General features: G+C 43.6%; 1 protein-coding gene and 1 non-coding gene across 5 annotated transcripts; both read left to right on the top strand.

The window, feature by feature from the left end:
- Nucleotides 1-1767: 1767 nt before the first annotated feature.
- Nucleotides 1768-21422, top strand: LOC103063053 (uncharacterized). 4 transcript variants are annotated; one of them, XM_025173218.2, is made up of 11 exons: nucleotides 1768-2014; nucleotides 2138-2350; nucleotides 4978-5128; nucleotides 6733-6918; nucleotides 8666-8787; nucleotides 9357-9469; nucleotides 10925-10975; nucleotides 12206-12294; nucleotides 14338-14464; nucleotides 16000-16116; nucleotides 17453-21422. In XM_025173218.2, the coding sequence occupies exons 3-11, from the start codon at nucleotides 5069-5071 to the stop codon at nucleotides 18496-18498; spliced, it is 1911 nt and encodes a 636-aa protein (XP_025028986.1). In that variant the 5' UTR covers nucleotides 1768-2014; nucleotides 2138-2350; nucleotides 4978-5068; the 3' UTR covers nucleotides 18499-21422. The 4 variants fall into 4 exon arrangements, with proteins under 4 accessions (XP_025028986.1, XP_087985704.1, XP_087985705.1 ...); XM_088129578.1 differs by having other exon boundaries at nucleotides 8666-8688; nucleotides 17453-21420; XM_088129579.1 differs by lacking the exon at nucleotides 8666-8787.
- Nucleotides 21423-25581: 4159 nt separating this feature from the next.
- TRNAV-CAC (transfer RNA valine (anticodon CAC)) lies at nucleotides 25582-25654 on the top strand. The gene has a single exon. It is a non-coding gene; the product is annotated as a tRNA-Val (tRNA).

Here is a 25654-nt window from a genome sequence, read left to right as displayed (position 1 = left end):
GCCTGGTGCCTTAACCACTACTCTAGTGTTTCTCAACCTTGGCAGCTTTAAGATGTGTGGACTTCAACTCCCAGAATTCCCCAGCCAGCATTGGAATTCTGGGAGTTGAAGTCCACACATCCTAAAGTCACCAAGGTTGTGAAACACCGCACTACACTAAACTGGCTCTCTTAAACCAAGGTTACCACCACACTATTCACTACACCCCTCCATCCCTTTCTATCCTTGCAACCCATCCTCGCTTCCACCAAATCTAAACATAGTTTCATATATTTCATTTTATTTTTCAGACACTTTGCCTCTTTTTGAATAAATGCACCCAACCATAATTTTCTCAGTCTTCCCCTTTCTCTCCACCTATTCATGCGTCATGCCCTTGTTTTGCAATTGGATCCTCCTTTGTTCTCTATATGACCAAGCCGGTTCAACATTCTTCCTTCGTGCTAGTTCCTCACTTTTGGGTTCGGGCCGAATTAATTCAGCCCCAATTCACTTCTGACCCTCTCTCTTCTCTTACCACACACCATTCCATTAACCCATTCCCGTTGTGTGACTGTAATGGGAAGAAGGAATAACCTTGAGGAACAGGAGGAAGACCTGCTGCTATGACAACGGACAGATAAAAGGAACCTGAGTCCAGGCCGGAACTGTAACCTGAGAAAGCGTCTCAGACAAGACCTCCCTAGTTCTCATGAAGATAAAGGGAGAGACGGGGGAAGCACATTCAGACTTGCAAGAGTAGTATTAGCCTGCATGACTGACTGACTGACTGACTGTCTTTCTTTCTTTCTTTCTTTCTTTCTTTCTTTCTTTCTTTCTTTCTTTCTTTCTTTCTTTCTTTCTTTCTTTCTTTCTTTCTTTCTTTCTTTCTTTCTTTCTTTCTTTCTTTCTTTCTTTCTTTCTTTCTTTCTTTCTTTCTTTCTTTCTTTCTTTCTTTCTTTCTTTCATGACTCTGGGAGCAAGAATTAAAGACCAGCAAAGAACAACAATAAATAGTAATATGACATACACGAAGGCACATGTTGCGGTCACCAAAGTAAAGGAAGAAGCTTGAGTTGCCAGCTTATATAGGTTGTGGTATATGAATATAGGTATATGGACAGTTGCTGCAGGGAGCAGTCAAACGCTGTTTTCGCAGAGATGGAGACTGAGGCTGAGCCTTGGAGGAACACCAAAACTCCTGTCCATCTGCAGAGAGCAGGATAGGGAGAGTCTTGACGCTTTTGAACTTCAGGATTGGAGAAGACTCCTGAGAATAGTGTGGACAGCCAAGAAAACAGACAAACAGATCACAGAACAAATCAACCCAGGGTTCTCACTTGAAGCACAAGATGGGCTGGGGGGGATGATCCAGTAGGTCACTACTGAGGTTCATATGATAACATCTCAAACTCTTTCAACAGCAAGCAGGTTGATAGATACCATGTTGCAGCATGGTAGAGTGCTCCCGCTCAGGATGCTCTACTACAGAGCATCCATAAGAAATGGAGTTAAATCATCTAATGAACGGTTCTTAGCCTCGATGGCAGGGTGGCTGCCTCTGAAGGCCGTCAGACTAGTGGGCCACTGGGGGAACAGCCTGGGCCAGGGCTCCACTCCGGCAGGACACCGCTTAACTTACTTATAACCAACTTCTGAAACCAGGGAGAGGAAAGATTGGCTGAGCTTTCCCTCCGGCCGCCAGAGGGCAGCATACAGATCACATAAAAAGCCCGTGCCTTTGTTTGGCCTCTCTGTCTCCCTCTCCTCTATGGTGCCTCTGCTGAGGCGAACGTGCGAGTTTCCCCAGAAGTTTGCGAGCTGCATCCGGCGCCTGCTGGTGTGAAAGCGGGCGAAGCAGCTGCTGCTGCTGTCCCGTCATGGAGCGAGGAGGCCCGGGAGAGGCGTTTTCTCTTCCTTCCTTTCCGTTTTAAACATTGCCTCTTTCTTCTTTGCATTGTGCTGGCTTCTTCCCGGCAGGCTGCCGCGTTGCTCAAGAATTCCTCTCCAACAAAATGGAAGGTGTGCAATTTGGGTAAGACTGTCTCTAAACGGCTCTTAGAAGGGCCCCTTTGTGTTTGTCAGGATGAAAAGCAGAGCGGTCTCTCTCTTTAAAAAAAAGTTTCTAGTCCTTAAGATTGCTCTTGGTCCGTTGTAGGTGGTGATGGACTCTGACCGGCTCCCGGGGATGGATATCGGTCTCCTCCCATTGCAGCCTGAGAGTTGATCGATTGCCAAGGAAAAGGCTCTTCTTTGTATTTCACATAAATACCTTGTGGCAAAATTGATCTTAACGAACAAACCAAACATATAGGAGATTTAATACTATTTCTATTCAATCAAGCGTAGACCAAGACTTCTTGCATTACAGGTGAGTTCATGGATTGTACTAACCCATCATGTTTAGCTCAAGCTCAGTGAATTGTACAAATGTAGCAGATGGTGGTTTATTCAGTAAGCCCTGATAACGCATGGTGTAGCCTATGTGTATTTTATTTATTTATTTATCCACCGTATTTAGGTAGCTGCCCATCTCACATGAAAGTGACTCTGGGCAGCGTACAGCACTTAATTAAAAACAACAAATACATAAAAACAGTCACAATTAAAAAATAACTATAAAAAGCGCATAGAATAGAGAGGGTGATATTAACCACAATAAGGGAGCCATTGCAAAATCCCCCAGGCCTGATAACATAGCCAGGTCTTGAGGCAAAATGTTTAGAGCAGTGTTTTTCAACCTTGGCAACTTTTAAGATGTGTGGACTTCAACTCCCAGAATTCCCAGCCAGCATGGCTGGCTGGGGAATTCTGGGAGTTGAAGTCCACCTATCTTAAAGAGACTAAGGTTGAGAAACACTGGTTTAGAGGTATGGCGCTAATCTCACTTCTTGGACGAGAAGGTTCCACAAGGCGGGCACCATGGCAGAGAAGGCCCACCTCCTGGGACCTGCCAAATGGAATTCCCTGGCAGATGGGACCCACAGCATGCCTTCTCTGCCAGAACTGATGGGGCAGGCAGATGTAATCAGGGAGAGGCGGTCCCTCAGATAACCCAGCCCCATGCCATGTAGGGCTTTAAAGGTCAAGACCAGAATCTTAATTGGACCCGGAAGCAAACTGGCAACCAATGCAGCTTGCGGGGCAGAGCTGTGACATGTCCTGTTCTAGAAGCACACATAACTGCCTCCACCACTGCATTTTGCACCAGCTGAAGCTTCCGGATACTCTTCAAGGGCAGCCCCATGTAGAGTGCATTACAGTGGTCTACCTGGGAGGTGACCGGGGCATGAGTGACCGTGAGCAGAGCCCCTGATCTAGGAACGGGTGTGATCAGATTAGTAGTGCAAAAATATCTTTATTATACTCAACGTTTTACAAATGACTAACAGCTATGCATAATTTTCACTCTTTGTATAATTGGTAAATTTCTCTTTGGTATCTTTTTTTTTACTACTCCCCACTTTTCCTTCTTCCACAGACTGGGTGAAAATGTATTAGTCGTCTCTCAGGCAAAGATTCCATGCCTCTGATATTATAATTTACCAGTTATGAAAAGAGTGAAAAGTTAGATGATTTCTATAAAGGAGTCTAATGATGTTATTATAGCACCGAAGCTGTTGTGGAGTACTAACAGTTACTATGGTGTAATAACATTTTTAGACTCCTTTACAGAAATCCTCATCAAAATGCGTTGACACCGTAAAATCAAAGGAAAAAGAAGGGACCATCAACTGAAGTGATAATTGCAGTGCAAATTGTTGGTACCACTTATTTATAAAACAGCAGCTCAGGAGGAGAAAAACTTTGCCAGCTGCTCCAGCTGCTGATGCAATTCTTGCATCAAGATTTACAAGACTGATCTTGTGGCATCCGGTCAAAGGAGCAACAGAGGGAATATCACAGGAGCAGCAGGAAAAGGAAGGTTTGCGTTGTTAGTTGCTAAATATTTTCTGTGTTTAAAAGAGAAAGTCAGCCTCTCATACTTTTGGTGATATGATATGGAAAACACAGGAAGAACTCCAGCTAGATCTGGCTAAAAGCCTAACTAATCCAGCTTTGTTTTTTCTTTTTCTTCTAATGGTGGTCACCTAACTTCTCTTGATCTCCACAACTTTATCTCTTGAACTCCACAACTCTTGATCTCCGCAACTTTATCTCTTGAACTCCACAACTCTTGATCTCCACAACTTCATCTCAGCCATAGGTATTTCACAGCACTCTGGGAAAAAGAGATCCAGCAGAGGGAAAAAATGGGGGTGGGGAAGGAGGGTGGAGTAGCATCTTGAGACTCCCTGGAGAACTTCCAAAAGTAAAACACTAAACCCATGTTCTAAGGGAAGCCAGATCACCGCTCTGCTGTCTGGTGTCTTCTGTTGCTCCAGCAAAATGGTCAGGGAAGGCATTAACCAAGGCACCAGAGCAGAGGGAATGAGCTGCCTTTACTGAAAATGACCAATAGGTACCCAGTTGATCCCCCCTCCAGGGAGTCACCTGACCACTCCACCACCACACTGATTGGTCAAGCATGTCAGATTGTATTGACAGCAAAAGAAATGCCCAGTAAAAGGGGAAAACTTTATTTTAACTCAGAAACAGTGAAAGTCAACTTAAGGCTGCCTCCGAGACCGGCTGGAGACCTGATGTCATAAGGAGATGGTAAAAAAAAAATAGGTTGCTGGAGCGTGTTGCGTGTTAAAAGCAAGCGAAGAACGGTTTTCAAATTCAGGATGGCTTGTTGAGTTGCAGGCATTATCCACACCAGTGTTTAAGATGGGTGGACTTCAACTCCCAGAATTCCTCAGCTGGGGAATTCTGGGAGTTGAAGTCCACCCATCTTAAAGTTGCCAAGGTTGAGAAACACTGATCCACACGAACGAGCAAAACTTAGATGTTTTAATATCTTCTATATCTATGGATCCAAGACCCTGAAAGAGATTCCCCAGGTTGATATTTAATTCTGCAGAAGCTAAGATTCAGTGTTTCCTTTCAAAATAGGTTTCTCAAGAATAGAATTCAACTGGAGTGTGTAAAAGAACCTTCATGTTCACTGGACGTTCCATCCTAGATCTTCAAGTGCTGCAAGATAATGTGTAAAAGGAGCGAAAAAATGAAACTCTTATATCTAGCGAAAAGTGAGGATTTGCTGGTAAGACTTGTTGTAGTGTCGTGAGTTTTGATCATCTCTCCTTTGAATTATTGCAGCCTTCTCGTTGCAAGGCTGCCCTTAGAAATGCCTGGGGGTCCAAAATTTGCTATGATGGGGATAAAAACCACTTTAGGAATCATATAATATCATCCTGAAAGAGCTGCATTCAAAAGATGGGGTCTAGGGGTGCCAGTATGGAACGATAGCACCCTGAAGGGTTTGAGACGCGAATATCTAAAGAAATGCTCCATCTCCTATCCGTTGGGTCTTCTGAGATATGAAGCGGAGGCCCGTGTGGTCGGGTGGTTCATCATTTCAGAATCAAATCCACAAAGTTCTTTTGGAATGTGGAAAGGCACAAATCTAGCATCTGCCTGCAACCCTTTAAAGCAGAGTCAGTCCTACTTGCTCCATGCCACCTTTTTAGAATTGGGTTCAACGTGGAGTCCTTGGGGTTCTCTGAGCTTGGTTGTTTTCTTGCAAATGTTTCGTTACCCGGCTAGGGAACATCTTCAGTGCTAGAATGAGATGGGGGCTCTGTGTTTATATATGGTGGCTTGCCCTGCCAGCGTTGGGGGGGTTATTCCCCCCCCCCCCGTAGTTCCTGGATTAGGGTATTGTTTACTGCTTGACTGTATGTCAGGTGATAATTTCGGTGTTAATCTCTGCTCATCTGGGTAATGTTTGCTGGTGAGGAGGTGTTCTGGTCTTTTGTTGTCCTTTTTATTGTCTCTTTTGAATAGTGTATAAAAGTTGTTCATCTCTGTGTGCCTGTTGATGGCTGCCGTGTCCGAATAGGTTCAATGTGTCGCGCAACCATAGCTGTTTTATCTGCAGAGGGGTTTCATCAAGCAGGAAAAAGGGGTCTTCTCTTGCACTGCTCTGAATATGGAATGCCATTGATCTTACTCTCATTTCATTTGAACTCAGGCCCACCTTAGTAAGGATGGGCTAAGACCCTCAGCCTCTTTTATCACCCGGACTCCCCCCGCCCACTAAGACATTAAATCTGGACCAACCTTTTGAATGTTTGAATAGCATTACCCATGTCTTACACATTAACTAAGTTTAATGCTGACTGGAAACCCCTTATAGACCTTTTTGCATGAAACTGAAAAAAACGATCTGATGATGTATGGTTTTGATGGTTAGAAAAAACAACCAGATTATAGAAAAAATGAAAACCATGCTGTAACCATAGAGTAAGAGGTTAATTTACACTTATAACTGCTGTAAAAGAAAATCAGAAGTTACTTCTTTATTTTCTTTATTTTCTTCCCTTTTTTTCTGCACTTTTGGCTTTATCTTTTTCTTTCTTTCTTTCTTTCTTTCTTTCTTTCTTTCTTTCTTTCTTTCCTTTTCTTTCCTTTTCTTTCCTTTTCTTTCCTTTTCTTTCCTTTTCTTTCCTTTTCTTTCCTTTTCTTTCCTTTTCTTTCCTTTTCTTTCCTTTTCTTTCCTTTCCTTTCCTTTTCTTTTCTTTTCTTTTCTTTTCTTTTCTTTTCTTTATTCTAAATATTACTTTCTTTTAGTTTTTATCTTGTTTAAAATCTTACTTTAAAAAAAACAGTAGTGTAACACAGCGTTATGCCATCGTGATCTTGCAGAGAGAAACAGAAGCGGAGCGGGAGAATATCGTCTGGGAGTGGAAAGAACTGCAAAGATTCCTCCGAGATCAAGAAGAGGTTTTGTTAAGGCGGTTGGAAGAGCTGGAGAAGGACATCATTGCGAGGAGAGACGAACACCTTTCAGGAAAAGGCCCGGGCAGATCCGGCAAGGGGCTTCTGTCAAAGGTGGGAGATTGAAACCCACTTTCAAAAATGGGATGTGATTTTCAACCTTTATTTTTACTTATTTGAGAAGATTCATCTGCTACCTTCTCAATTTATACCTCTGGGCTAGTTATAATAATGCCTCCTTCAAAGTAATTCTTAAGAGGCAGCATTTAACCAACTGTGACTGATTTCAAAGAGCTAAGTAGGATCGGGCTGTGTTAATTTTTGGATGGGAGATAAGCAAGAAATTAGACAGCAATGCTTATCTTAAGAAATAAAAATAGATACAGTAGTACAATGATGATAGTAAAAAGCCTGGGTATGTTTTAAGCCTCATTTTTGGCTGAAATAAAGAGGGGTCTTGCATTAAATGAAGCAGCAGTCTGGGGAATATTCTCCCCTTTTGATTTGTTTTTAAAGTGAAATAGCTGCGTCAAAGCTAATAAACTCTTAGCATGCTTTTAATGGGAAAGTGCCTCCTTGTTTGTTGCTTGTTTGCCCCCTTCCCCCCCCCACACACTTGAGCTTAGTCCAAAAGGTGCAAATTAATAAGGCAGCATTAAGGGAGGCATATTGACATTTGAGATTGTTCTAAAGCTTGACTGTCCCATGTCTTTTGTAAGCGACTTTGACAGCCTTTTGACAAATGTCTGAAGCAGTGTTTCTCAATCTTAACAACTTTAAGATATCTGGACTTCCCCAGGCTGGCTGGGGAATTCTGGGAGTTGAAGTCCAGACACCTTAAAGTTGCCAAGGTTGAGAAACACTGGTCTGAAGGCTTGTTACCCTGAGTAGGGAGTGGAGTGTTCTCTGGTGTGCCAGAGAACAGGATCAGAGCTGGTGGGTTAAAACAGCAAGGAAGAAGGATCAGGCTGGACATCAGGAGAAACTTTCTGACTGTACCATCTGTCAGCCAGTGGAACAGGCTGCCACATGAAGTGGTGAGTCCCCCTTTGCTGGATGTGTTCAGCAGATACTGGATACTCATCTGTACTGGGTTCTTGCACTGAGCAGGGGTTGTACCAGATGACTTCTGTAGTCATTTCAATCTCTACGAGTCTGTGAAAGTTAGCATCTCACATACAGGGAGTCCTCACTTACCATCTGCCTCATTCAGTAACCATTCATAGTTACGACGGCACCAAAAAAGGAGGTTTACAACCGGTCCTCGACCTTGTGGCTGGTGCAGCGTCCCTGCGGTCACATCGCAATTCAGGCATTTGGCAGCTCGTGCACATTTACGAGAGTCGCAGCGTCCTGCAGTCATGTGATCGCCATTTGCGACCTTCACAGCCAGCTTCTGACAAGGAAAGTCAACGGGGAAGCTGGCAGGAAGTTGCAAGTTGCAGTCATGTGACATGGTACTCAATGACTGCAGGTGACATCGTAAGTCAGGTGCAGTCACATGATGTTTCACTTAACGACCGTGTTAAGTTGTTATGCTAAGTGAGGACTACCTGTAATCCTTTATATGTCTACTAATCAAACTGAGTTCAGTGGAGCATTGTCTCAGGAAAATGTTTTGAGAATTATTGGAATAATTGATGAATTATGGGAATAATGAATGAATCATATTGCTCTGTTGTTGCTTTAATTAAAACTAGTTCTATGCTTTGTATCAAGCGTTCACTTGTTGTTTATGGGGAAAATGTTTATCTAATATTTCTTTTATATGGGGAAATGGTTATAGAAATGGGGAATCTGAATGATTCCCAGACTTTCATGCCTGATAGATTTCCCTTCTGTTTTCTTTTTTTTGCTGCAGAACCTCAAAGGAGCAAACAAGGGGTACGTTTGCTTAACTGTCGGGTTGGCCTCAGAACAGTCCTGGACTGGAAAAGCCCCTTGGCTCTTGTGTTGTGTATTGTGCACAGATTATGCCTGCTTGTAATTGTATTTTTCTTGTTTTTCATTGTACTGCTAGGAGATATTTGCTTTGGACGGGCAGCTATGTAAATTTCATAAATCAATAAAATCAGTAAACAAATATTAGAGGAAGGTAAGAAGAGTGTTTGCCTTGCCGAAAAACTATTCAGAATCTTTGCTATGAGATGGTTAGCCATGTTAATCATATAAACAAACAAAACTGGTCTAGCCTGAGGGAGGGGAACAGAACATGATTGTTAGAGTAATTCCTGCAATCAATATTAGAAGTATTAATTTCGATGCTTGTAAGAAGCATTAAGTAAACATCATCAGCCTTAAATTCTGTGGGCAAAAAGCTTCATGCTTGCTTATGGAGTGTTCCCGTGTGATTGCATCCAATGTAGGAGGCCTGATAGTTTGGGCTTATAAAAATATATATAGAGAGAGAATCAAAATAGACAAGAAGCGGAATCAAAACATCAGATTAAACTAGGAAATCAGTACTACGTGTTAGATAGACATCAGACAAGGCCTGTTGCTTCAACACTAAAAGGCACCTATTTTTAATTTCTTTTGTCTTTCATCATCAGGAAGAATGGGGCGTCTTCTAAGTTTAAGGGAGAGTTCATGGAGCTGGAACACAGGCTCAACCGTTTTTCTAGAAAGAGGATTGAACTCAAAGAAGTGCTATGTACATTTAAAGGTGAGTTCAGACCAGTGATGGAGATACTAGTCTAGGAGCAGGGAGACCCAGGTTCTTGTTCCTCCTCAGCCACAGAAACCCCTTGGGGATTTTGGGCCAAACCTTCCCTTTTGGTCCAAAGTCCAAGGTGGGTTAGTGGGGAAGGGGTTGGACTAGGACTGGGGAGACCCAGGTTCTGGTTCCCCCTCGCCCATAGCAGCTCCATTGGGGGGTTAGGGCCAGTCCCCCCATCTTAGCCCAAGAGCCACTGGGGTTAGTGGGGAAGATGCTGGACTAGGAGCAGGGACACCCAGGTTCTAGTTCTCCCCCACCCATGGAAGCTTCCTGGAAAGCCTTTACCTTCCCCACCCCACCCCACCACCCCTGGTGTGCTAGATTTTATCGTAGCTTCATCAGAAACTCACAAGATACAGAGGTTCAAAGAACAGTTATGGAGCTGAGCCTGCTTACTGACTACAGGGAGAGAGGAAACTCACAAGATACAGAGGTTCAAAGAACAGTTATGGAGCTGAGCCTGCTTACTGACTACAGGGAGAGAGGAATGGAAAGCAATGTCTTGGCAAACAGCAGGACTGATTGGTGGGACCTAAATGGAAATTTGCAAATGAGTTTGATGGACCATCCAATTGGTCCATCCCGTTGGCAGTCCTCGGTCCCCTGGAATAGTGCCGTTGAGAGCCAGGAATGACATTAAGAATGAGTGGTTTCTTTCTCAGAGGCCTCCTGCTCCCATTCCCACCCCAAAGAGTAGATTTGAATTAAGCTATAGAGCAGTGTTCTCAACCTTGAGAACTTTAAGATGTGTGGACTTCAACTCCCAGAATTCTGGGAGTTGAAGTCCACACATCTTAAAGTTCCCAAAGTTGAGAAACACTGCTACAGAGAGTAAGGAAGATGATCTTGACAGATAGGCTAGATCCATTATCCAGGCAACAAGGAGGAAAACATGGTTTAAATCCAAAACGAGAAGAAGGCATGAGCAAAAGACTCAGGTAGACACCTCCCTAATTCATATGAACATAAGTGGGGGGGGGAGGGGAGTAAAACACAGTCAGACTTGCAAAATTCTGTTACTATAGCCAATATTAATAAACATAGTTCTAACTGTGTGGAGTTGATTTTTGGTTTGGTTTACAGAGTGGGACTGACCAGGGCAGCTGATAAGTAATGAATAAATGACATCCCCCATCAGCTAAAACCAGTGAAAGGGCTAAAAAAGTGCCCGCTCTTCTCCAGCAACGTTTTTGCATTACTGTACTGTACTAAAATGACTCTTGATCCCTTAGAAATTGCTAATGTCTGCTCAGCACCGTGAGATTTCATTGCAGATCTGTAGTATTTCTCCTTGAAAGACAAGTTCTGAATGTCTGCGGTTGTCAAACATGACTTGTGGGGTCAAAATGGGGGGGGGGGCGCGATTCTTATCTTTCTCCCCTTATCTTTCTCCCCTTTCAGAAATGCTGAAGCTAGAACTGGACGAAGAGGGAGATGCATATCTTTTACCTGGTAAAACCGTATGAACCTACTTGTTCAATAAAAATACTTCTTTCTTGTCACGGTTATGCTGAGATAGGCAGGCCAGAAAGTGAAAAGCGCAGGGCGCAGAGTTCCAGGAAATCTCTGGTTTTTTCCCCAAAGGGGAGCCCTTCTCAGAAAAATATATTTAAAGGCATAAAATAAAATGCACAGATATAGATTGGGTTACCAAGGAGACCAATTATGCTCAAATGCAGCTGTCGAAATATTAAAAAATAAATAGGTCAGTATTATATGTGCTTTATTAATCCATGAATTCAACAAAACAATACCCTTTTTATAGAGTGTAGTAATTTTTGATAGTGAGATCTGTTGAAGTTAACGAACATTTTTGGAGACTAGAAGCCATTAATCCCTTTGTTGCCTACATAATCAAATGAAAAGCTCAATTTCAGTCAGAGGTTAGCAAAAAATAAAGTTGTCATTGTTTTCCCATCCAAATTCACCGATCCCCTGAAATCTATGAATCCCTGGCTTAGATAGAAGGCCAGTCTGCTCCCAGAATGTTGGGTTCTGCACGCAACTAGCCATGAATGCAGGGTGAATGCATGCAACTAGCCATGAATGCAGGGTGAATGCATGCAACTAGCCATGAATGCAGGGTGACCCAGGCTGGGTGGCCCCTGGGCTTCCTCCTTGATGCTTTTTTCAGGAGGTGCCAAAGGTTGCTAAGCATTTAAGGTGGACATGAGTAGCTCATCAGTGTCGTCATCTCCCCCCTCCCCATAGAAAAATTACTGTCCTTTGTTTAGGTGGAAGGATGGTGGTTTCATTAACTTTCTTTTCCTGTTATATCGTTCCTTTTTGCCTGGGCTGTTTCTTTTGTGATTTTTTTTTCCTCTTGTTAATAGCCCCCCCATTTTGGAGTATCTGAAACTTGGAGGTTCTTTAATATTGTCTCTTCTACCTCCGTGTTCCAATTAAATGCTCCTGGGTGGATGAGTGCAGAGTGAACAGACAGATGAATGGAATGAATTTCCGAATAATATTTTTTTGTGTATTTATTTATTAATCACATTTATATGGCCACCCATCTCACAAAAAGCGACTCTGGGCGGCGTACAACAATTGAATAAAACAGCAAATACATAAAAACCATCATTATAAAAATAAAAAGGGTCATTATTAAAAATGAAAATATTATAAAAAATTGAAATATAAATATAATATTTTATATAATATTTTCTCTTTTTTCCTCAGGAGGCCGAGAAAAGTCAGCATGGTACTCTCGCTTTCTCCATTCCTGCAGAAGGACTGGAGAGGGGCTGGCTTTGCCCCAGTTTGCTCAGGTGGGGACATTCAGGTGGCAATGGGGAGAAGCCAGTGACCGCAAAGAACGAATCTTGGAATGGCTGGCAGTTCTTCTAGAGCAGTGTTTCTTAAAATGAGGTCCCAGGATCCCTGGGGGTCCCCCAAGACCCTCTCAGGGGCCTGCAAAATCAAAATTATTTGCCAGCCTAAGTTGAAAAATATTAAAATCCCATCAAACTATCGTGAGAAGCAGTAGCGGCAGTGAATGCGTCCATTTTAATTTTTAATATGGTAAATATCGATAAATATAACCCATACAAACAAAAGCTCTTTGGGCGTCCTCCATAATTTTTAAAAGTGGGAAGGGGTCCTAAGGGAAAAAAGTTTGAGAAACCTTGTTCTAGAGTAATTAACCCCAATGGAAAAGGTTCTCCCCCAAGAAGGATCAATCGTACACCAATTTTGGAGCCTAGATGCTAGTGGCCAACAGTTTATTTTGTAACAGCTATTATTATCAACAGCTATTTTGTAACAGAAAAGAATATCTTTTAAAAGAATTGCATTTGTTTTATAGTCCCCAATTGTAAAAAGAAAAAAATGGGGAGGACATTGTAGATTCTAGTAGGTCCATGTCCATTTGTGCCCAGATACTGATGTTGGGCTTGACCTTTAGCCACACTAAAGGTGCTCCTTGGGAACTCTTAGCACCTGGAAGCCCCTCCCAAAGCAGTTCCAAGGGGGTGACATTGCCCAATCAAACCCCCTTACCCTAACCCTGGCATCTACAGAGGAGGGCCAAACTGAGGAAGATGGTGAGTACAGTGTGATCCAACCCCTTCCCCTCTTGGATGTGTGTCAGTGTCACGCAAATGTCCAAAAGGGGGAGGGTTGGATCACAACAACAAGCCTGCTATCTCAGCGATTTTGATACCATCCCCACCTTCTCCTCCACATATTGAGTGGAGGTGACCGGAGCCTGTTAGAAATAGAAAGGGCCTTCAGATTTGGCCCTACTATTAGGTGGGATGAAGCAGCTGCTTCAGACAACAAATTGGACCAAGCCACCATGCTTGAAGCAGCTGTTTTATTGAGCTTTAGGTGGGCTCTTCTCTGGAGCACGTTGATGGTCACCTTTCTGGTGTGGTTTGCAGGTCCTCAAAATAGTCTATTGGAAGGTGACCATAACTGCCAAGCCTCCTTCCAAAGAATTGCTCTAAGATCCCCTCAACATTTTACTTATTGGCCTCCGGCTGGCAGGAAGTAACAAGAACAGCCTCCTGTCTCAGGCAGCTGGTTTTCTAGGCTGCTCCAGTGACCCTTAATACTTGCTTTCTTCTCACTGTTATCTGCGATAGGATCTGTGAAGCAAAAAATAAATGCCTTCCCTTCCCCTGGGCTCTGATTCTCCCTGCAACTGTTTTTCACTTTAAAAGATGCTTATCTGAGCTTTCCCATGTGATGCCTAGAACGTAGCCTCTGAGTGGTAAACCCAAAACACTCTGCATGACTCGTTCCTTCAGAGATCACTCAAACTTGAGGGAACAGGTTGGGGACAAAGGGCTCCTGACCCAAAGAAAGGCAGAAGATGGCCCAAGAAGATTGGCAGTCCCAAAGAAGAGGAGAGGCCCCCCCTTGCTTCCTCACTCTCCAACTGCATCATAAAATATCACTTGGAGAGCATCATCAGAGCCACAAGATCGCTGGGGCCACCTCATGTTGGGTTGCTCTGAGGACTCTTCTACAGGGGGCTTTAGTGCTGCTCCAACATCTCTGCTCCACCTGCCGTCCTCCCGAGTTGACTTTCTTCCTGCTCAGCTGCCGAGCAACTCAAATGCCAAAAGATGGGGTGGCTGGAACTGCAGAGGGTTTGTGGATGGTCCCTTTCCTATTTCCAGGAAGCCCTGATGCCCCCGCCTGCCTGAACTTGGAGCTCTCTGGTTGATTTCCCAGGCAGACCCACCAGCGAGTGCTTGTCTCTGGTTGGCCCCCTCTCTCAGTCCACTGCATAGAACAGATGTGGGCTCAGATGACTTCTTTTTGTCTGATTTCTGCCCCGCTGAATACGCTTCTGGTCATTTCAGAAGCCTGTTTCCTTTGAGGAGGTCGTTGTGCGCTTCTCCAAGGAAGAATGGTCTCTCTTGGACCCCAGTCAGAGAGTCTTGTACAGGGAAGTGATGCAGGAGAATTACGAAAATGTGGCCTCTCTCGGTAAGAATCTCTTGATTTTGTTTCTTTCTTCTGCTGGCACTTTCCAGATGTGTTGGGCTACAACTCCTTTCGCAGCCATCTGTTTACTGGCTGGGGATGATGCAATACAGTTTAACACGCCTGGAAGGCGCTCAGCTGAATCATAGCATCCTTTGACCAAGGGAGGTGTCCTCAGCAACCCTGACAAATGGTGGTCCAACTTTTGCCTGTTTCTCCAGGGCTGGTGCCCCCATGATTCCAGGAAGCAGGCTGTTCCTCTGCTTAAGAGCACTCAAGGACAGGAAATTTCTCTTTATTCTGAGTTTGGATCCCTCTCTGTAAAGATTCCACCTGTTGGTCCTTGTCCTGTCCTTGGGCACTATGGAGAGTAAACCCACACCCTCTTCTTCCCTGTGACAGCCCTTCAAGTATTGGAAGACTGTTATCATGTCTCTCCTTAGCTTTCTCTTCTTTAGGCTAAATGTAACAATGTTTTCAGCCATTCTTCATAGGATTTGTCCTCCAGGCCCCTCACCATCTTAGTCCCTGAAAAATACTGGATTGCAGGCTTCAAGAAAATTAGCGTGGTTCAGTTTATGCTCTTTGTCGATTTGAGGAGTGAAAGTTCTTCTTTTTAGTGTTTTGTATTTTATCGTTCATCCATCATGGAATTCATCCAGTGTTCTCCCAGGAATTACTTTCAAACCTGCTTAGCTTCAGCAGTGTTGCTGTATCAGATCGGACCGTGCTCCTTGTGTTTAAGTGCGGTTCACTTTCATTCCACAGCTGTTTCTTTCACCAATCTGCAGCTTTGTGGTATTTTATTTTTTAATTAAAAAACCTGTCTTCATCTTGAGACATTCCAGCCAATTAGATCAAGTAGAGAGCCCAAGAACAATTGTTTTGCTGCAAGAAAAATATTTTTGCCTTCCTATCGTCACAAAGATAAATCTGGTCATAGAGCTTTATCAGGAAAAATCTATTGATTCAAATTTGCCTTTGTGATGTCATAAAGTCAAATCGGAGTAACAGTCTTGCTTTGTGACTTCTTTCTGAATGAGCTATGTATTGTCCTGTTTGGTGAGCCAACCCCCCTAAACATACTATTAAAATGTAGAAGTTTGGGGAAGTAAAATGTTTTCTTTTTTTTCGTAATACACAATCCCTGTTTCTGCCCAGAATGGTTTAATTGACTTAGATTGTTCTCCTCTTCCAGACAGAGCTAAGTCTCAAAGGTAACTACGGGGTACCTACAATAAAATCTTGATAGGGAGACCTATTCTAAAAAAGGTCCATGTTCACGAGACATTTTACTGCCAAAACAATTAGTAAAGAAGTGACATTCTGAATCCTATTTCTTCTACCCTTTTGTCCAAATTGTATCCTGTTAGAAAGCGAATCAGCGAACAGTATCCTCAATTAAGACATTTATTACTATTACTTTATCCTAATGTTGCTGTTACAGTGTTGTTGCTGTTTTTATACTGAAAAATATAGAAGGATGGTTCAATAAAACAACATAGATTTTATTTTCTTGGATGTGACTTTTGTCCTAGTTCTGTCCCTCACCAGTTTGGGTCCAAACTCCTGGGTGGAGGAAGAAGACGAGGCCGTGTTGGGTCTATGCTCTCAACGTTCTGAGAAAGGGGACCATCACAATGTCACCATTACAGGTGGGAGAAATGAAGTTGTGAGTCATCAACAGAAGCAAATGTGTGTAGCTCAGGGTTGAACTGTGGAGTCCTTGGGGTTCTCTGAGCTTGGTTGTTTTCTTGCAAACATTTCATTACCCCACTAGATAACATCTTCAGTGCACTGGGTAATGAAACGTTTGCAAGAAAACAACCAAGCTCAGAGAACCCCAAGGACTCCACAGTTGTGAGTCATGTTAGCACCGGCTTAGGGTAGAGTGTCCACGAGAAGGCAGGGAGGGGTCCAAATGCTGCATTTGTGATTGTTTGAATGGAAATGGTGGGGGCCATCAATGGAACTCGCAGCTAACAAAGCATGTTTTCCACTGGTCTAGCTTGCTCTCTCTAAAGAGAGGTGGTAATACGATAAAGGGTTTTATCTCAATCGAGGGGAAGATAACTTTGTGGTCTGCAAGTATTTTGGACTATCATGTCCATCTGCCCCAGCAAGCACATCCCTTGTCAGTGAGCTTTTGAATCTCACCCAGAAAAATCTCACCCCCCAAAAATGGCATAAACCCTCTGCCACATTAAAGGCTACAATATATTTTCCAGTTTTCCATTTCCTTCCTGAGAAGAAACAATCAGAAATCTGCACATTATTCCAAATGAAGCCATGCCACATTTTTTTCTAGAAACTGCTTGGAGCTTTGTCATTATTGGAATTGATTGATTGATTGATTGATTGATTGATTGATTGATTGATTGATTGATTATGTGCCATCAGGACATTGTCAACTCTTAGAGACCACATTGATAGATTTCTTCCATGATATGGGAAGTGGCAAATAAATATTAAATAAAAATATATGAAATATTTCTCCTGTTACTTTCCTAATAGTTCTCAAGATGGCATTTGACACAAAGTTTGGCTAGACATTTATCAGAATGCAAATTAAGCTGCCTAAAGAGGCCAGCAGAGCAGAAAGGCAGGATACTAATCAAATAAGCAAATGAAATAAGGTAAAAAACAGGGAGAATATGGCTTTCAGTGCTGTGTTGAAAGCTGTCTGAATTTTTATGGATTAATCATTTTGGGAAGCCTTTCAAGCTCAAAAGCTTTCAAAAATGAGATAGTTTTGCATGGGAAGTAGGGTGTTTCAAACTCTGAATCGTATGATTCTGATTCAGAGTGGTTTGAACTTAAAACACTTTGCACATCCTTAAGAAATAGCTGGAAGTGATAACTCTGAAATGGCATTGTGTGAATTAGCTAATCACTTCCAGGTAGTATAAGAGATTTGGCTGCCAACCAAATCCTGGGGCAACCAATGGGGTGAACGTATTCACAGAGCTCTCTTTCCACTGTTTATGGTAGTGCTCAGTGGGCAAGAGAGGAGCAAGGAGAAGGAGAAAGATCTCCTGCCAGCGAATTTTGAGAAAACTGTGGTTCAAGACACCTTGAGAAAAGATGAAGAATATCGTCTTGAGAAGCCCGCAACTCATCAACGCAGATCTGAAAGACAGAGGAAAGCTGGCCAGAAGACCCAAGAAGAGGAATCAATGCTTTCTCCCGTTGACCGTCAAAAGATTGGCAAAATTCTTCTCCAACCTAGAAGTGACAAAGGAGGGAAACAAAAGTTATGTCCCAAATGTGGGAAAGTATTTAACCGGAGTATCCTTCTTCTGAAGCATAAGCAGATGCACCAAAGGACCACTCCCTATCAGTGTTCAGACTGTGGGAAGATCTTCAGCCAGCGCTCCCATCTTTGCAAACACAAGAAGTCGCACGCAAAAGAGAAGCGGTTCAGGTGCTCCGACTGTGGGAAAACCTTCCACCGGAGCTCCCACCTCTCTTCACATCAACGGATCCACACCGGGATTAAGCCCTACACGTGTTCAGGTTGTGGAAAAAGTTTCTCCCGGGGGCCTGACCTTCGGAGGCACCAGAAATCCCACACGGGAGAAAAACTGCACAAATGTTTGGACTGTGGGAAGAGCTTTGGCTTACACTCGACCCTTATCAAACACGAAAGAATTCACACGGGAGAGAAGCCATATAAGTGCTCCAACTGCAAGAAAAGTTTCTCTCAGAGGTCTCACCTCATCGTGCACAAGAGGATCCACACGAAGGACAGACCCTTCAAATGCTTGCTCTGTGGCACCGGCTTTATTCAGAAAGCACATCTTATTTCGCACCAGAGGACCCACACGGGGGAAAAACCTTTTCGCTGCTGCAGCTGTGGCAGAAGCTTTAAACGCAACTCCACCCGTGTGAAGCACGAGAAGAACCATGAGAAAGATTTGGAGGCTTTGCGGGTAAGGAGCCTTTCTCTCAGCACTTCCCCGTCGTGTGGTCGTGAAGGATCAACATGGAGGTCCAGCTGTAGAAATGTTCAAAGGGTGGGAAAAGCTGCTGCTTAACCCCATATTAGCAAGAACAGAAGGAAAGCAGATGTGACCCTGGAATATCCTGGACTCAATTTCCCAGTTCATTTTGGGAAATGTGAGAGGAGTGGCGGGATGCTTCAGTTCTGTCTGGAAAAGCCATGATAGAGGAAGGGGGAGGGGCGTTAAGCAGCCGCCTCTTCCGGGTCATTTCCTGGATTAAAATGGTGCTTCTTCCCCCCCCAAACTGCTAAGAGATGCACACTGGAAAATGTCCAGGAACGTGTGTTCCCCCATGCCTGCTGTTTTTCCACTGCAAATCTCATACCAGCTTTGTAGGATTTAAATCAGAGAAATTACTTTGTGGGGAATGGATTAGATGTCTCTGCTTCAGTCTGTTTTGGAGGTTCTCAGGTTGATTTTACACACAAGGGAAGATCGGATGATTGGCTTCCTACTAGGAAGGAAGGAGGTCTGTGAAGTTTCAGATCTGTCGGTAAGCAACCAAGTATTCTCTTGATGTTTTTGACTTCATCTCCCACAGTTTTTTGCTACTGGCCAATTATAGTTTGGAGCAGCAGCAGGTGAGAGTCCCAAACAACTGGGAGACATCAGGTTGCCTGTCCTGTGGCTGAACCACATCTGCCCCAAGCACATTTCCAGATTACCTGCAGCACTGGCTACTGAGGGTGCTCAGTTCTCGGGGGAACATGACATTGTCTCCATGATGAATTTTGTTACCCTTTTTCTCCTCTCGGTATGTTGGTGGATTCCTCCTTTTTCTCAGGGTGCAGGTTTTGTTCTCACCAGCTGAAATTACAACTAGAGTAACTAATGAATTTCTGGCAGGGTCCTTAGAATGATGACTGTTGCGTGTCAACACAGAGGAAAATCAGTATAGGAAGTTGCCTTCCTGTAAGGCAGACCATTGTCAGTTCCATACAGCTCCAGGCTAAATGAGGACTGGGCAACCTGCCATCCTAAGGGCTCGTGGGACCAGAGGTATCTGTGGGAAGGCTGGGAGGGGGGCAGAGAATGAAAACAGAATCACACCGACACAATGCAAGCCCTCCCCTTTTTGTACATACGTTGTGATATTGCAGACATGCATGAAAAGGGCAGAGCTTCTGTTCCACCAGTGCAATGCTACCTTCAACATTTTGATGAAAGCTCTGGATCCAGCAGATGGCCTGCATGGACCTCCCGAGTCTCCTGTGATGGTGGCCCTTGGTCACCCCTACACTAAGCCATAACTGGGTTTGATTTGGCTTTGAAATCATTTCTTTTGGTTTGGCCTGGGGTGATGTGGGAACCCAGGCACTTTGATCTAGTTTAGTGTGTGTGGGGTGAATCCTGTGAATTGTGGTTTATTCAATAAACCATGATTCAATCATGGATTAGTACAGTACGTGAATGTATCATATTTAATCATCTCATCCTAACATAATTTGTTGTGGTAGAGAGCAGCACTCTGGTCTGGCACTGAGCAGATAGGAATTTCTCTTCTGCCAAGTTTTTGGGGGAGAATAAAAAGCTTTACAGCTTTATAGCTGTATCGTTTCTGAAAATAATACTGTACGTGTATTTTGTGGCTAGATTTTTCAAGTGGACTAGTTTTATAGAAGAATGAATGAATTCTGGGAGTTGAAGTCCACACTTCTTAAAGTTGCCAAGGTTGAGAAACACTGGTTTACTCCTTTAGAAATTGAAATAACTAGAATATAGTGGCCTTTTATGTATTAATTTTAATAGAAAAGACATTAGAAACATTGAAATTAAGTAGCTAATTCTATTCTCAAATTGATGCCCTCCAATTTTTTAAAATGATAGTCAGCTCCAGTGCAAGTCTTCCAGATGTGCGAAGACTTCCCTTGTCTAGGTTTCTGCTTGACTGAAGCCACACTGATGTTTGAATGTAGCAACCTAGCCAATTTTGAATATGCAGTCCATTTGAGTCCAATTATTTAGGCTATTTTTTTGTTCTTGTTCTGTTTCGGTATCTGAATATTTATTGTTGTACACTATTTGCAATAGACACCCTAAATATTTCTGGGTTAGAAAGCAAGGTATCCAAATTTAGAATAAACACAAACCACGTCTAAACATTTTCCACCCTCTTTAAAATTCAAGGGGAACCTGCCTTTTAGATCTGAAGGAGGCTGGCGTGAAGCGAAACTAATGGATTGATGACTCAGGGTTGGAGATGTATTAAAATGCCATGTTTTCATCTAGCTTTCAGTTGGACGTCTGCTCTTGGATGTGGCTGTCCCCTGTGGAGAATCAAAACAAAAGTATAGCTTGAATTAATTATACTATCTTATACATAAAGATACGGCGTGGTGTATGTTTTTAGTTGTACAGTATTTCTCTAGCAGTGTCTTTAAATAGGGATTCTTGTTACGAGGCCAGTTGGTTGGCTGTTGGTAATTAAATGAATTTATGCCTTGATCACAGGCAGTAGATTCAAGGGTATGCCCTGCTATGTTTCCTTGTTCCCAACTTTCCTTTCTCAGCTAAGTATGGAATCATCTCATTAGAATAACAGAGCCCTTGACCTCTCTCATATATCAAAGTTGCTCTGTTGTGCTCCAAAGAATGCATTTCAGGTGTCTTCACACCACGAATAATACCTGAATGTCCCTTAGTTGTAAACCTCTTCTTTTAATGTAGACATGTTCTTAAACTGTCTTTGATCCACATTCAGTATAAGACCTTGGTGAATCTTGCTTTTGGTTTTCCTGAGTGCAAGTAACCAGTGACTCATTGTAACCTGCTAACTTTGGAAAATAAAACCATCATTGGATCCTCTCCAGCGATTGACGTTTGTTGGGTGCAGTTGATTTATTCCTTGGATTTTTACTCCACTGCAGTTTAGCAGCTTCTCAGCAGCTTACAAATACAGCAGAAACCCAACACGAAACAAAAATGCAAAGATACGAACAAAAGCTAAAAACATGAAGTATGCAATGCCACCATACCCGTTCTCCACCACACCAGTGATGGCAAAGGGTCTAGGCCAGTGTTTCTCAACCTTGTGAACTTTAAGATGTGTGGACTTCAACTCCTTGCTGGCTGGGGAATTCTGGGAGTTGAAGTCCACACATCTTAAAGTTCACAAGGTTGAGAAACACTGATCTAGGCTGAATTCCAAATCTTCTAAAAACTTCTGCTTTATGCTGTCTACAGTGCCAGCGCCTCCTGGCAAAAGATTTCCTTCACCATCTCATTGTCATCTTGTTCTGGCCACTCAAGACCCTTCATTGCTTAACCTCTCCAGTGAAGCCCACCAGGAAAACAGCTGTCCCCTTGTTATGAAGCCACTGGCATTTTGATGCAGCTTATTTGATGGGAGTCCAGAAGAATTTTGTGTCCTCTTATATGATTGGACTCCACCAACACTTGAGAATTCTCCAGGGAATTGTGCCAGTGTCTCAACGAGTTACAGGACTTGGCCAACTGTAGCTAGATTTAGGAGCTAAACAGATTGGAATGGGAGACCCCAAGGGAATTTCAGGGCAATAAACGAAACAAAAATCAAAAAAATATTCCAGGAGAAGGTCAGCAAATCCCTTCCATCCTATTGCCAAGAACCTGCACAGTTGTGTCCATTACGTCCACTTGTCATTTGTACCTTTACCAATCACTGAATTTCCTAATGATCAGGCATCTCTTCCTCCATTTACCATTTCATATACTGCAGCAGGGGCTTGTCTCAATCCAAAACTGCTTTAGGATTTGACATCTGAGATCTTCTCCATTCTCAGCCATAGCCTGACAACTCAACTGGACCTCTTGCCTTCCTGTTGTGGAGTATGGATGATTCCTGGCAGTTCTATGGTCCTCCTTTTTGTGACTCCAGGCCGTCACCCCCACCCCACTTACCTAAGACAAATTCCCCTGATGTGAAATCCAAAGAATTGTAAGTAATACTTGGAAGACCATACCAGTAAAGCAGTTTTAATAAATGAACTGTTTGCTATGTAATCACCATAATCTGCTTTTTGGAAGCAGGACAATCCTAAACTTAACCTGATGCCCTCCAGATGTTTTAGGACTGTGATGCCCATATTCCTAGCCAGCATATCCTTTGGCAAGCTAGTTGAGAAAAGTTGACCTAGAGCAAGAGTTGGAGCCCCTATAAACTAGGTTTCAAAAGTAAGGAGAGTCTTGCTAGAGCAAACTGGTCCAGTCTCCTGTTTCCTACAAGATCAAACCAGTCCCTTTGGGAAGTCCACAAGAAGACATAAAGACATACTCATGTTGCCTCTCTGACCATGGAGGTAATAATATAGATTTGGTGAATTTGTTTTTATGATGTGCCATCAAGTCAGTGTTGAGTTTAGACCACATAGATAGACCTCTCCCCAACATTCAGCTCTTCTAATAGTGAACCCATCACTGCTATAATTGAATCCATCCAACTTACTGCTGGTTATCTTCTTCTCATTCCTTCTAACTTTCCTTTATGGATTTTTCATGGGAATTGGATCTTCACTTAATGTATCTAAAGCAGTGATTCTCAACCTTTTTGAAGCTGCTGCCCCCCTAAGGAGCGGAAAATTTTTCAACGCCACCCTTTGGGGGGGGTGGGAGTTACTGAATTATAAAAGGCAAAAATTTTAAGTAATTTTTTTCAGTAGACTTACACACCAAATTTGTTCGATTTAACTCGATACTTTTGCCCTGGAAGGTAACTGCATTCCTTTTATTAAAATTAAAATGACTAATGCAAAAAAAATGAAGCGAACGAAAAGCAACTCAAGAAACACGGGTCAAATCAAACATTCATATTGAAAGGACGCTCAACGCACGCGCTGCGATTAATCGCGCGGGAAAACAGCTGACGCATGCGCTGTGCTGGTTGGGATCGGAGAAGAATCGTAGTGTCGAGTTCTTCAAGATCAGCCTACCTAGAATACAAATTCGTCTCACCATTCTTAGAGGTGCGTGAGGGCAGCCGTCGCGTAAGTTCGTTTTATTGCTGGTACAAATGGTGTAAACCGGATAATCGATTTAATAAATTTTTTTGGAAGTTTTAAAATTAAGTTCGAATGCCAAAACATGCTCATCGCCTCTCTACCGCCCAAAACATGCCCACCGCCCCCCTACCGCCCAAACCAAGTTCACCGCCCCTCAGCATCCTCCCACCGCCCCCCGGGGGGCAGTACCGCCCCCGTTGAGAACCAATGATTTAAAGTATGACAATTTGAGCCAGGTTATTTGTGCCTTGAATGAGAACCCAGTCCTGATCCATTTGTTTGTTTTCTTGGCTATCTCTGGTATTCTCAGGAGTCTTCTCCAACACAAAAGTTCACAATTTGTCTTACCCATGTTAAAAGCCATCTCAGCTACATGGATTTGTGAATTCCATTTTTTTCTACATAAACTCATGGGAATTATGGTGTCTTCCCATGTAGCTGGTCATCCAGCTGGAAGAAGAACTCTGGCAAGCATGAAGATCTGCTTGGTAATTTAAAGATGTGGACCTAATAAAAGGCTTTGGCTTACCACCATGCTTGACTTAGGTTTAATTATGGTTGATGGGAATGGAAGAATGGATGTTAAGTGTAAATGTGTGTGTAGATATACACACTGAATCCAACTATATCAGGATTTTGAGGAAGATGTTCATGTTCATGGCCCACACAGCAGAATGAGGAATGAGACCAATAAGTATTATCAGAGCTTGAAATATATAATATATAAAATATAAAAACACCAAGGAAACCCATTACCACTTAAAAAGAAGGGAGTGGGGGAAGGTGTAAACATGGAGTATAAAATGACAGTGATGCACTATTACCTTTATATCTGACAAATGATTTATTAATTATGGAATTTATATCCTATCCTTCTGTTTATTTCAATTAGCAAGATGGCTTACAACAAATTATAGTATGCAGTTGGAAAACATGGAAATATGTGGCTTGAAGCAACGGAACTGAGCCATCATTTTAGCAAGTTGAGGGCACCAGGCCTTCACATTTGGCAAAGTTCCAAGTTAAATGTGGACTGGACGGTGTGATAATTAGGTAGCAGACTCAAGACTCACTCGCCAAGCATGGTCATCGTTGGTTCTCCATCAAATCTGGGGAGAGGGCTCAAACAAGGCCCTCCACTCCTCAATCTTTCTATTAAGAAGTTGAATGAAGAGGGAAGGGAAGTGCATTTCAACTTTGCAGATGGTTCCAAATTGGGTGGGAGGGCTAAGTAAAATTGAATCCTGCTAGGTTGGAGAAATGGGCTGAAAATCACAGAGTCCTAGGGTTGGAAGATACCTTGGAGGTCACCTAGGCCAACCCTCTGCCCAGGACAAGGACCTCAGACCATCCCCGACACATGGCTTGCCCAACCTTTGCTTGCAAGGGAGACCCCCATGGATCCAGGAGGCAGGCTGGTCCGCTCTGAATAGCTCCTAGAGTCAAGACATCCCTCCTTGTCTGGAGTTGGGATCTCCCTCCGCAAAGCTTCCATCTGTTGGTTCTTATCCTACCCTGGGTCACTCCAGAAAATACACCCACCCCTCTTCCTTGGGGCAAACTAGAAAGCCTGCCGTTCTGTCGCCCTTTAGCCTTCTCCGGCGGCGGTATTAAATGAAGAGACCAGCGCAGAAGGCTTCCCTCAGGACACGCAACGTGGCGTCGTGGGAACCTACCTGCCATATGCATCCTTTCCTTGGACGGACCTCAGGCTGTATTCCCAGACCCCGCGGCTGCTCCCCCTCTTCTGACCCCTGCCCCGCCCAGCAAAACAGCACCCTTTGCATCTTGCAACCTTTTATTTCTTCAGCGCATTGACAGGGCCGCCCACTCAACGCACAGGGACTCCGGGCGGCTTACGAAGTAAACCCCCCCAGTAGAAAAGCCCCTCGACGCCCACCCACCTGGGCACCTCTGCTCTTTGTTTCTGGAGCAGAGGTGCACAGCGGGTCCCCAGCGCATGGCAGCCCGGCGCTCCTTCCCCGGAGGATCCCTCCAAAGGCAGGCGGAGATTGCCCGTTTCAACCGGGAAGCCGGGATCGAAGAGCCTCCGGGCACGTCCCAGGCTGGCCTCCGCGGCCGCGCCAGCGCGCAGACGCAGGAATGGGAAGGCCGGAAAGAGGTCAGCCTTCGCGCCGGCGTTTCTGTAGTGTAGTGGTTATCACGTTCGCCTCACACGCGAAAGGTCCCCGGTTCGAAACCGGGCAGAAACA

The sequence above is a fragment of the Python bivittatus genome, unplaced genomic scaffold (assembly GCF_059951505.1).
Source record: "Python bivittatus isolate LINGU-HERP-01145 unplaced genomic scaffold, Pbiv_v1 ctg000810_np1212, whole genome shotgun sequence".
In the NCBI taxonomy this organism is placed as follows: Eukaryota; Metazoa; Chordata; class Lepidosauria; order Squamata; family Pythonidae; genus Python; species Python bivittatus.
Note: the sequence above shows the minus strand (reverse complement) of the source record. Positions and strands in the feature narration are given on the sequence as shown.

Coding starts and splice junctions, on each gene's coding strand:
- LOC103063053 (XM_025173218.2), top strand. CDS start 5,069: ATGTGTAAAAGGAGCGAAAAAATGAAACTCTTATATCTAGCGAAAAGT. Junction 5,129..6,732: donor CGAAAAGTGAGGATTTGCTG/GTAAGACTTGTT, acceptor GTGATCTTGCAG/AGAGAAACAGAAGCGGAGCG. Junction 14,465..15,999: donor CGAAAATGTGGCCTCTCTCG/GTAAGAATCTCT, acceptor CTTTTGTCCTAG/TTCTGTCCCTCACCAGTTTG.